The following is an 11,663-nucleotide window of genomic DNA, read 5'->3' as shown; positions in this document are numbered from 1 at the left end:
TTTAATCTTTTTACCTTTTTTTTACTCTTGTGTATCAGGTACACGCGCACACGCGCACTCGATGGATTAAAATTACGTCATTATTATTATTATTATTATTTCCTTTGACGAGAAAATTTACATGATCACATTTTCAATTTTTTTTTTCTTTTTATTTCCGAAATGATTTTTCCGTTTCCTTTACTTATTTCTTACCCCCTCTCTTAACCCATCCCCCCTCTCTTTCTTCACTTTTTCGAAAAATTTGAACCGTTTTTCTTTCTCGGAAAATTCCCCCAAAAAAAAAATTTTTTTTTTTATAAATCCATTAATTTAAAACGTCAACTTCCTCCGTTTTTATTTTTATTTTAAAAAATCATTCCAGTCAATTTTAAAAATATAAAATTTTATTTAACCGCGAATGTAGATGGCGTGTTTGAAAAAGAAAGAAAAACTGTTACGTGACTCCCACCCTCCCCAAAGAAAAAAAGAAAAATTAAATTTTTTAAATTTACTTAAATTTATTTTTTTTTAAAAATGTCGACGGAAAAATTCACTTCTTCGATTATGCAGATTTTAAAAAAAATTTTCAAAATCAAATTTAATAATAATAATAATTAAATTTTTTCCATTTTTTTTCCTTTTTTTCTTTTTTTCAATTTTTTTTTCCTTTTTTTTTTATAAGACGTGTTAAACCGCGAAAGGATAAAAAGGGAGGGAAAAAAAAGAAAGAAATTTGGATATTTTTAACGCGCGAGTGACGGTTCCAGGATATCGGTTAAAATTTTTTTTTTTTTAAATATATATATATATATTTTTATTTCCAGATACAAACAAAAATTTTTGTTGTTGTGGTTGTTGTTTGTTTAAATTCATTTTTTTATCATCCGTGTTAAAAAAAAAAAAATTTTTTTTTATTATCATTCCATTTCCAGACGCAAAAGTTTTTTTTTTTTTTTTCGTGCACGTTGTGCGATTTTTTTCCTTTTTTTTTATCCATTTATTATTGCACTTTTTGTCTTATTTTTTTCCTTTTTTTTCTTTCCTTTTAACCCCGTTTTCTTTTTGACATTACTTTTCATTTATTTATTTTTTTTATTTTTATTTTGCTTTTTGTTTTCTGTTTTTTTTTTTTAATCGACGCCAAAGTTTTTAATTAATTAAACTTATTATTATTATTATTTTTTGGAATTTTCTTTTTTGCAGTTAATTTTTTTATTTATTTTTTAAATTAACACACATTAAAAATGGCGGGAAGGGGAATGGAAAGGGCGGGGGACGAGGAGGGAAGAGGAAAAAGAAAAACGATTTCGATATTAAATTTTTTAATTTTTTTTTTTTTTCTCTCGTGTCTCCCAAATCAAATCGTTTTCCGCTTCTCTTCCCACTCCCACTTCTCCTCTCTCTCTTCCTCCTCCTCTCTTTTTCCTTTTCCATTTTCTTTATCAAGGATAAAAATAATAATGATAACGATAATTTTTAAAAGTGATTTATTCGTTTAAAATTTTTTTTTTTTTTTATTACAATGGAAAACGTTCATTAAAAACCCTGAAAAATAGTTTTCCTCTGTTTTAGAAGTTTTTGATTGCTCCTTTAACTCTCCTTTTTCCTTTAAAAAAAATAAAATAAAATAAAACTTCTTTTCGGTTTGATCTTTCTTGTTGTTTGTTGTTTGTTGTTGTTGTTGTTTTGTTGTAATCCAAAAACAATTCCATAATAATTTCTTATATATTTTTTTTTTCTAAACAAATTTAAATAAAATATTTTTATATTTTTATACTTATACCGCATACCGAAAAAAAATCGCAGAACATTTCACATTAGAAAAAATCTAAATAATAATAATAATAATAATAAAACACGAAATAATGTTTTATGACGTCATAACGCATTAAAAAAAAAAAATTCATAAGTAAAAAAAACCGTTTAAAATTTCATTATAAAAAAAAAAAAATTTTTTTTTTAGATTTCAACAAAAAAAAAAAACGGGAAACTGGAAAAAAAAAAAATTAACATGCGACGTATAAGCACACGCACACGCACACTAACACGCACTCACACACGCACTTTCTATGTTAATTTTTTTTTTTTTTTTGTTAAACGAAAAAGAAAACGAGAAATTTAAAAAACATTAGTAAAATGTCACGAATAATAATAATAATAATTTAAAAATAACTTATTAAACCGTAAAAAACGCCATTTTGTTTTATTTATTTATTTATTTTTTCTTTTCTACGTTCCACCTTCTTTTTCGTATTAAAATAAATAAATAAATAATTTTTTTTAATTTTTCCTAAGACGTTAAAATTTTTTTTTTTTTTTTTGCCTTTTGGCTTTTATCCTAAAATAATTTTAATCGTTTAAATTAATAATAATAATAATTAAATAAACGATAACGATAATGACGATAATGATAATGATAAAAATTAATTTTCCAGTTTGTAATTTGACATATTCTGGAATAGCCGCCATATTTGGTCCAAATGATATCGCGAGCGCAGGAATTGTCAAATCAATATCTGAAACTTTAGAAATTCCAAATCTTCAAACTCAATGGGAAATTGCACCGGATAAACTTTCTTTACTGACAATCAAAACATATCCCGAACCCAAAATGTTATCCCAGGTAAAATATTTTATTCCAAAAAGAGAGAGAGAGAGAGAGAGAGAAAGAAAGAGGTTAAGGGTGATTATTATTATTATTATTTTTTATAAAGATAATAAAAATGAAATTTTGCCAAAAAAAAAAAATTATTTATTAAAAAAAAAACAGGGGATAGCAGATTTAATTGAAGATATGGATTGGAAAAGTTTTACTATTTTATACGAAAACGAAGAAAGTTTAATACGTCTTCAAGGAGTTTTAAAATTAAAAGGACCAAACGATTCACCAATAGCAATACGTCAATTGGATCCACAAGACGATCATAGAATTATATTAAAAGAAATTCAAATGTCCGGGGAAACTCATATCATATTACAATGTCAACCGGAAAGAGTTTTAACCGTTTTAAGACAAGCTAAAGAAGTTAAAATGATGGAAGATTATCAGAGTTACATAATCACGGATTTGGTAAATAATAAAATTATTTTTCCCCTCTCCCTCCTCCCTCCCCCTTCGGTAAAATTCTTTATTATGATAAATTTCTAATAATAATAATTCGATTCAATTCGATTTAAAAAGAAAATTATTTTAAACGTGTTTGTAAAATAAATTTTCTAATTCGGTAAACAAACAAAAGAATTTTTTAAAATTTAAATACCCTTGACCGAGGAGGCGGAGTAGAAGGGTGAAGGTGGGGGAGGAGCAAAATATTAAAAAGAAAATTTCTGATTGGTTAAAAAAATTAAAATGTCTCATTTCGATTGATTCGATCGAACGGTTTTGAATTTTTCAAAATAAAAAGTTTTCCGAAAACTTGATTAATTAAAATCACTCGTTTATTTCTTATTTTAAAACAAAAAAAATATGAGGTCGATGAACTTTTTTTTACTTACTGATAACGGTACTGATAATGTATATTTATATTACAGACACGTTGAAAAATTTTCTCGAGAGAAAAAAAAGAAAAAGGAAAGAAAAAAGAAAGAAAATTCTTAATTTTTACGTGTTAATTCATTCGTTTATTTTTTGTTTTAATTTTTAAATTTTCTTTCTTTTTGAAATTCGCGCGTTATTTATTAATAATAATAATAATGATAATAATATTTGTTGATGCGTCAATTAACACGGCATTTTAAATATTTAAGAGAGAGAGAGAGAGAGAAAAAAAATAAAAACATCAAAGAAAGAGAAAAAGAAATTAAAGCGTGATGTAAATGAAATTAAATTACTTTAATAAATAATTATAAAAATCTTTCAACTTGAAAGTAATAAAAATTATTATTATTATTATTATTATTATCATTATCATTAAATTTTCATCATCGTTTATAAACAATCAAAAAACTTAAAACATTATTACACGTGCGTGTTGTAAAAGTAAAAAATAAAAATTTATTATTAAGCGAAAACGAAAGTTTTAAAATAAACAAAAAATAATCTATCTTTAAAAATCGATAATCGATGGTTAATCGATATTAAGTAATTAATTAATTAATTAATCAGGACACTCACACTCTTGATTTTTCCGAATTTAAATACGGGAGAACAAATATAACGACTATAAGATTGATCGATCCGGAAGATTCGAATGTACAAAATGCAGTCAGAGATTGGGTCGAAGGTGAAAAAAGAAATGGAGTTTATCTGGATACGACACCGGAAACGGTTAAGGTATGTTTTCATCCTTAATGCTATGAGCTGGAATCCGCTAAAATGATTAAATCGTAATGTCAAATTTCAGGTCGAAACAGCTTTGCTTTACGATGCCGTACAATTATTTGCAAAAGCCGTACACGTCATAGAAAGTCCTAAAAAAAAAATTTCGGTGACGCCATTGAGATGTGACGGTATCGAAACATGGCCTCACGGTTATTCGTTAGTTAATTATATGAGATTGGTGAGTTTAACAAAAAAAAAAATTAATCGATGATGATAATTCGATCGAGTTTTTTTATAATTATTTGTTTTTTTTTTTTATGTTGATAGGTCGAAGGTAAAGGTATGACTGGGCCAATAGGATTCGAACAATCAGACGGTAGAAGAAATTTATTTAGATTAGAAATAGCAGAATTGACGAAAAATGGTTTTAAAAAAATCGGAACGTGGGATCCGATAAATAAAGTTAATTACACGAGAACAATCGGAGAAATATACAGTCAAATTGTTGAAAAATTGGAAAATAAAACTTTTATTGTGGTTTCAAGACTGGTGAGGAGAGGGGCGGGGAACGGGGGATGCAGGGTGCCGGGGGAGAAGGCGGTCAATTTGGTTTTGGCGAAATGGGAATTTTTATTTATAAATTAATGATTAATTTTGTTTTTTTTTCTTTTCAAAAGGGTGCACCTTTTTTAATGCTTAAAGAACCACAGGGTAGTTTAACCGGAAATGATAGATTTGAAGGTTATTCAATTAATTTAATAGATGAAATAGCTAAAGAACTTAATTTTAAATACGAATTCACATTAACACCCGATGGTAAATACGGTTCTTATAATAGGGTGACTAAAAAATGGGATGGTTTGGTTAAACAACTTTTGGATAGGGTGAGTACATAGTTTAATTAAAATGATTCCCAATGATTTTATGTAAATAATTAATGGAAAATTATGTTTTTTTTTTTTTTTTTAATACATTAATCAGAAAGCGGATTTGGCCATTTGCGATTTGACAATAACGTACGAAAGAGAATCCGCCGTTGATTTTACAATGCCTTTCATGACTCTGGGTGAGTACGAAAATATTTTTTTTAATTAAATCGAATTTTTACTATGTTTGAGTTAAGGGATGATTTATATTATTACGGTTAGGTATTAGCATATTGTATAGTAAACCCGTGAAACAACCACCAAATTTATTTTCATTTTTATCACCCTTTTCATTGGATGTTTGGATGTACATGGTGACGGCTTATTTGGGAGTTTCGTTATTTTTATTTATTTTAGCAAGGTAAAAATTTTCAATAATTTTTTTTTTTCATTATTACGAAACGAAATGATACATTCCTATTATTTATTTTTTTTTTTTTCATTTTTTTCCGCGGGAATTAAACGACATTTCTCCTTTTAAAAAAAAAAAACAATAAAATACAATTTAAAAAAAGGAAAATACACGCAAGTGCTAACATCTTACAATAAAATATAAAAATGATTTAATTTCGTTAAAAGAAAATTTGTTAAATCTTTATCCGGTAGATGTCACCACTTTTTTCTTTGATATCATTAAATAAAAAGAAAATTCACGTAGTTTCCGTTTCCGGTTTTTTTTTTTTTTGCGTTTTTCCTAAAAGAGAAAATATAATTTGCCGCATTAAGAAAAAAAAATTAATTTATTATTTAATTTATTTAAGAAAAAAAATTTAAAACTTGAATTGAAGTCAAAAAAAGAAAAAAATTTAATTTTCTCCATTTCCATTTTGTTTATTTATTTATTTTTTTCGGGGAGAGGGTGGGTGGAGGGGAGTAGAGGGTAGGGAAGTGAAGGGGTCACAATTAAATTACAAATAAATAAATAAATAAAATTTTACGCTGTCGGTTATAAAAAAAAAATTATTTTAAAACAGTGTAATTAATTTACACACGTTTATAAGGAGGATAATTTAAAGATTTTTGTGGTAGGCGGGTAATCATTGATAGTTAAAAAAATCAAGTTTTTTTTTTCTGTATTAAATTGCGTGGAAAGTTTAATTAATGTTAATCTTATCGCGTTGACAACCATAACGTTATTATATAGCCCACCTATGATATAAATAATAAAAAAGACATAAAAAAAACTACGCGGCGTAGTAATGACCTCAAAAGCGTTAAAAAAAAAAAAAACCAATTAATGACTCATTTAAAAAAAAAAAAAAATGTTACATAATTATTTTATTGACTTTTAAATAATAATAATAATAATAAACAATTTTATTAATTAACATTATTTAATATGACGGTTTTTATTATTATTAACGTTTCACTTAAATAAATAATAAATAAATAAATAAACGTTAAGTAGTAGAAGAGAGAGCCATTTTTTGTTTTTAAAAATTGTATCGTCGTTTCGTTAAAAAAAAATTATTTATTAATTGGATTAGATTATTTGTGATTGATTGATTGATTGATTGATTGTATATATAGAATGACTCCTCACGAATGGGAAAATCCACATCCGTGTAATGATAATTGCGAAGAATTAGAAAGTAAATTTAATTTGGTCAATTGTCTTTGGTTTTCACTTGGAAGTCTTATGGGTCAAGGATGTGACATTCTTCCAAAGTAAACAAACAAACAAACAATTTTCTTTTATTTTATTTTTATTTATAAACTAATAATAATAATAGGTTTTTTTCATGCATGGCAGTTTGTCGTTGCATTTTAATTATCGTTTGTTAAAATCGTTATTTTAATACGACGACGAATTTTTTTTTTTTTTTTTTTGCTATCTGTAACTCGAAGTGAACGATTGTTGTTTGTTTCGGTTGTTTTTTTTTTTTTGAAAAAAAAATTTAAAGTGTTGAAAAAGAACAACGACAACCGTTTCGTCGGTCAAAAAGTTAAAAAGGAGACACGCACACGCACACACACCTTTCTTTGTTCGATATTGTATTCGATATAATTATTATTCCTTTTTTACACCGCGAATGGCGAAAATTTTAATTTGCGTTTGTTTTTTTTTTTATAAAAAAACCAATTTATTTATAACCGTCATTATAATAAAGTGGGTCTTTTTAAAAAACGACCCGGTCCGTCGGTGCCTTTTATGGAAAAATAAGTTTTTTTTTTTTTTTAAATAATTACGTACGAATGAATAACGTAACAGTAATTTGAAATTCGTTTTGACCTTTAACCCCCCTCCCACTCTCTCCCCACATCCCTAATAATACCGCACCCTTTCGTTCCCGCATCATCATCCCCATCCCTCCATGAATTTTTTTAATTTAAAAATGGCGGCAAATTAAAAAAAAACCAAAACTAAGAGAGTTACAGATGGGAAAAATTATATTAACAAACGAAATAATTATTATTATTTACACGATTGATTGATTGATTGATTGATTGTTTTTTTAATTTTTTTTTTTTTTATTTGATTTTCTACTGCTAAACAAAAAAATTTCTTAGGGCAGTTTCAGTCCGAATAGTAGCCGGAATGTGGTGGTTTTTCACACTCATTATGATTTCCTCGTACACGGCAAATCTGGCAGCCTTCCTAACAATCGATCGAATGGAAATCGAAATCGAAAACGTCGAAGATCTTTCTAAACAAACTAAGATTAAATACGGTGCCGTTGCGGATGCTTCCACTGTTGCCTTTTTTAAGGTTCGTCCTCCTCTCTTTCTTTTTCTGTTGGGAAAACCTATCTCTTTCTCTCTCTCTCTCTCGCTGTCCAAAATCGATGCATCTGTTATTATTACTGCGTTACTAAAAAAAAAAAAAAAATTTCTGCTGTTTTTCATTTCCCTCTTACACTCACCTCCCCCCTCGCCTCCCCCAAAACACTCGCGCACAACCCTCTCTCTCTCTATCTTTTTCTCTTTCTCTCTTTTAGATGTTGTAAATAAAGCTTTTTTTGTTAATGTTTTTACGTTGAGTATCATTAGTTGATCTTTTTTTACAAAATTAACAAACCTGATGTTTTTCTGTTTGTTTTCTGTTTGTTGCTGTGGTTGTTGTTTAACATAATTTAAAACGTATTATTTTTTAGCCGATTCGATTTTAAATCGTTTAATAATTGCTGTTGTTGCTCCTGCTGTCGTCGTCTCCTGCTTCGTCACAAAAGATTTGATGAAGGCATAAAGAAAAAAGAAAAATTAAATTTTTTTTTTTCCAATAAAAAAGGAAGAAGATGAAGGATGAGGTTACTGGAGAATTGTTTGATAATAATAATAATAAAATAACTAACAAACTTCCACAGGGCGATATCGACGAGAATCATAGCTGGAATGTGGTGGTTTTTTACACTTATAATGATATCATCGTACACGGCTAATCTCGCTGCTTTTCTAACCGTTGAAAGAATGGATGTGGCCATCACGGGTGCCGAAGATCTTGCCAAGCAGACTAAAATTAAATACGGGGCTGTCTTAGGGGGTTCAACCGCTGCTTTTTTCAAGGTATTTTAATTAAATACCTATGATGATGATGTTGATGACGATTATGACGATATGAATTGATTTGTTTTTTATTGATTGATTGATTGATTGATTTTTCTACAAGTTTTATTAAATAAGAAATCATTGATTTCTAACCGCTCGATAGAAGACAAAGAAATTCGAGATGTGCGACATTTTGATAACAATTTAAAAAAAAATTTTTTTTTATGCACGAGTTCTAGTCAAAATTTTTTTTGAAAGCAACTCACTCATTATTTTGATTCAGGAGGGAATTACCAACCGTACAAAAAAAAAAAAAATTTCTCTTTAAATGAAGAAATTTATTCGATCCAGACCAAAAAGAATTTTTTCATCTTTTTTTTCTTCTTCTGGATCTTTTGTTGTTCAAACTCACAAATTTTTTTTCTTTTTTTAGATAATAATTAATATATTGATTTTTTGTTGTTAAGTGAGTAGATTTAGCAGAAGTTTTTGTGGTTGTTGTTGTTTTGGTTGTTGTAGTTCTAATAATAATAATATTAACAAAAGAAATTGAAAAAGTTTTAAATAACTTAATTATCACCGTGATTAAAAAAATTTTACTCACAACCTTTGTTTTTTTCCCGTTTGCCGACAACAAACAAACCCAACAAACAAACAACAAACACAATTACGCATTCAATTCGTGTCATTGTAATATATAAACATACATTTTGAATAATAATTACGTAAGGCGTGTAATTTTAAAATTGTGACGATTTTTTTTTTTTTTTTTAATAACTTTATCAAACCCTGTATTTAAATGTCATTATTATTTTTATTATTATTATTATCATTAATATTGTTATTATTATTATTTAATATTAGGTAAACCCGCTGGAATCGTAACGAATTGGAAAAAAATTTTATTACGATTTACTTACTGGAAAAAAAAAAAAACAAAAGAGAAAATTTTTTTTTCTCCAGGCAAATTCAACGAATAAATTTTAATTTTATTGTCACCGCCTTTTCTAAATATTCAATTAAACCTTTTCATCCTTTTATTATTGATTTAAAAAAAAAAAAAACCTTTTTCTACTAATTAATTTGATTTGATTTGATAACACGACCGTATGAATTTGACAGAAGGATATTTGATAAAAAAAAAAAATTTAAAAGCATGACCCACAACACGCTTGACATAACTTTTTGTTTTCGTGTTAATGAAAAAAATGGGGGGGGAACAAAAAAATTTTTTTTTTTTAGAATTCAAATTTTTCAACGTATCAGAGAATGTGGGCAGCCATGGAATCGGCGAGGCCAAGCGTATTCACGACGTCAAATGCAGAAGGAGTTGAAAGAGTACTCAAAGGTAAAAGAAGTTATGCTTTCCTCATGGAATCAACATCTATAGAATATCAAGTGGAAAGAAATTGCGAATTGCAACAAATAGGTGATCTTTTGGATTCGAAAGGTTACGGAATAGCAATGCCAGTCAGTGAGTTAATAATAATAATAATTTGTTATTATTCTATGATTTTTTTTTATTGATAATCGAAACATTTTGAAAAAAGATTCGCCGTATAGGACGGCAATAAGCGGTGCGGTACTTAAAATGCAAGAAGATGGTAGACTACACATGTTGAAAGAAAAATGGTGGAAAGAAATGTACGGTGGAGGATCGTGCAAAGTAATGAGATTTCAAGGGGGGGGGGTTTGGGGGGAGAGATGAACTTATTAAAGTTTATTTTAAATTATTATTTAGGAAGATCATGCTCACGCTGCTGCGTCACAAGCCGAACTCGGTTTGGCTAACGTCGGTGGTGTTTTTGTAGTTTTGGTTTTGGGTTGCACGGCTGGATTCGTCATGTCCGTTTTGGAATTTCTTTGGAACATACGTAAAATAGCAGTCGAAGAAGGGGTAAATCCCATTTTCTACTACTCCTTCTACTACTCATTTTCTTATGTTTAAATCGAATAGTTATTAATAATGATAATAAATTTTAGATTTCACCTAAGGAAGCATTAGTAATGGAATTAAAATTTGCATTGAGTGCCGGAAGTAAAAAACCAACTGGTAAAAAAAGGCAAAGTTCGAGAGGTTCACAAAGTGTTACATCAAGCCTACATATAAACGATTACGAATAATCAACAGTTTTTTTTTTTTTTTTCGAGAAATTTCTATACGGTGAAAATTTTTTTTTTACTTGATGAAAAAAAAAAAAAAATCGTTTTCGTGTTTGCTCAACCTAAATTCTCCAGGTAACAAAAAAAAAAAAAAAAAAGATAAAAAGAAACCGGACCAACTCCAACTTTAACAACGAGATAGAAAGAAGAAGAAGAAGAAGAAGATGGTTGGTTACAATATTGTCGGCAATATCAAAGGAAATAATATGAGTGACATGATTCCTCTTCTTCTTCTTCTTCATCGTGATAAATTTCAATATAATTTAACTCGGTTATTATTATTCTAAATATGGTGTTTTTAAAAAAAAAAAAATTTTTTTAAATAATAATTTGTCAAAAAATTATAATATATACAACTGACTGACTGATTGATTGATTGATTGATTGGTTGATATGTGCTGAAAATCACCACCGAAACACCAACACAAGAACTTGAAGATTCTTCTTCTTTTTTTTCTTTTCTTCTTAAACTTCTTATTTTAATCTAGCAAATATTTCTTATACACGTTCTACATTCTCTCCTATCCACATAAAGGAATGATTGATTGATTGATTGAAATAACTTGTAATTTATATTATTGTTTTAGGTTTGGTTGAAAATTTTTTATTTAAAAAAAAAAATTTTTGTTAGGTTTTTTCGTATTTTTTTTTTAGTTTTGCGTATCCGAATAGAATTCCAGAACTGCTGGAGAAGAAGAAATAATAATAATAATAATAATAATAATAAATGAATCGTTTTATCGTTAACGGAATTTTTTTATTCGTCATTTGTTTTTACCAGGGACTTGCGCGGGATTTGTTTGTTTGTTATCCCCGATTTGATTTATTAATCCAGTCTTCCGGTT

General features: G+C 27.7%; 1 protein-coding gene across 1 annotated transcript in view; it reads left to right on the top strand.

Moving 5' to 3' along the window:
* Phum_PHUM253980 (uncharacterized protein) overlaps positions 1–10,779 on the top strand; it is a gene marked incomplete at both ends in the record, with an annotated part of 11,421 nt that extends 642 nt beyond the window's left edge. The window contains 14 exons of the mRNA XM_002426410.1: positions 2,418–2,605; positions 2,753–3,052; positions 4,088–4,255; positions 4,326–4,481; positions 4,571–4,792; positions 4,921–5,127; positions 5,225–5,309; positions 5,392–5,530; positions 6,700–6,837; positions 8,475–8,673; positions 9,898–10,129; positions 10,206–10,321; positions 10,397–10,552; positions 10,639–10,779. Coding sequence (XP_002426455.1) covers positions 2,418–2,605; positions 2,753–3,052; positions 4,088–4,255; positions 4,326–4,481; positions 4,571–4,792; positions 4,921–5,127; positions 5,225–5,309; positions 5,392–5,530; positions 6,700–6,837; positions 8,475–8,673; positions 9,898–10,129; positions 10,206–10,321; positions 10,397–10,552; positions 10,639–10,779 — 2,447 coding nt within the window. The remainder of the gene's footprint in view (positions 1–2,417; positions 2,606–2,752; positions 3,053–4,087; positions 4,256–4,325; positions 4,482–4,570; positions 4,793–4,920; positions 5,128–5,224; positions 5,310–5,391; positions 5,531–6,699; positions 6,838–8,474; positions 8,674–9,897; positions 10,130–10,205; positions 10,322–10,396; positions 10,553–10,638) is intronic.
* Between the last annotated feature and the right edge of the window lie 884 nt (positions 10,780–11,663).

This window comes from Pediculus humanus, genomic scaffold, assembly GCF_000006295.1.
Source record: "Pediculus humanus corporis 1103172107627 genomic scaffold, whole genome shotgun sequence".
In the NCBI taxonomy this organism is placed as follows: domain Eukaryota; kingdom Metazoa; phylum Arthropoda; class Insecta; order Psocodea; family Pediculidae; genus Pediculus; species Pediculus humanus.
The sequence above is the reverse complement of the archived record's forward strand: the minus strand, read 5'-3'. Positions and strand labels throughout refer to the sequence as shown.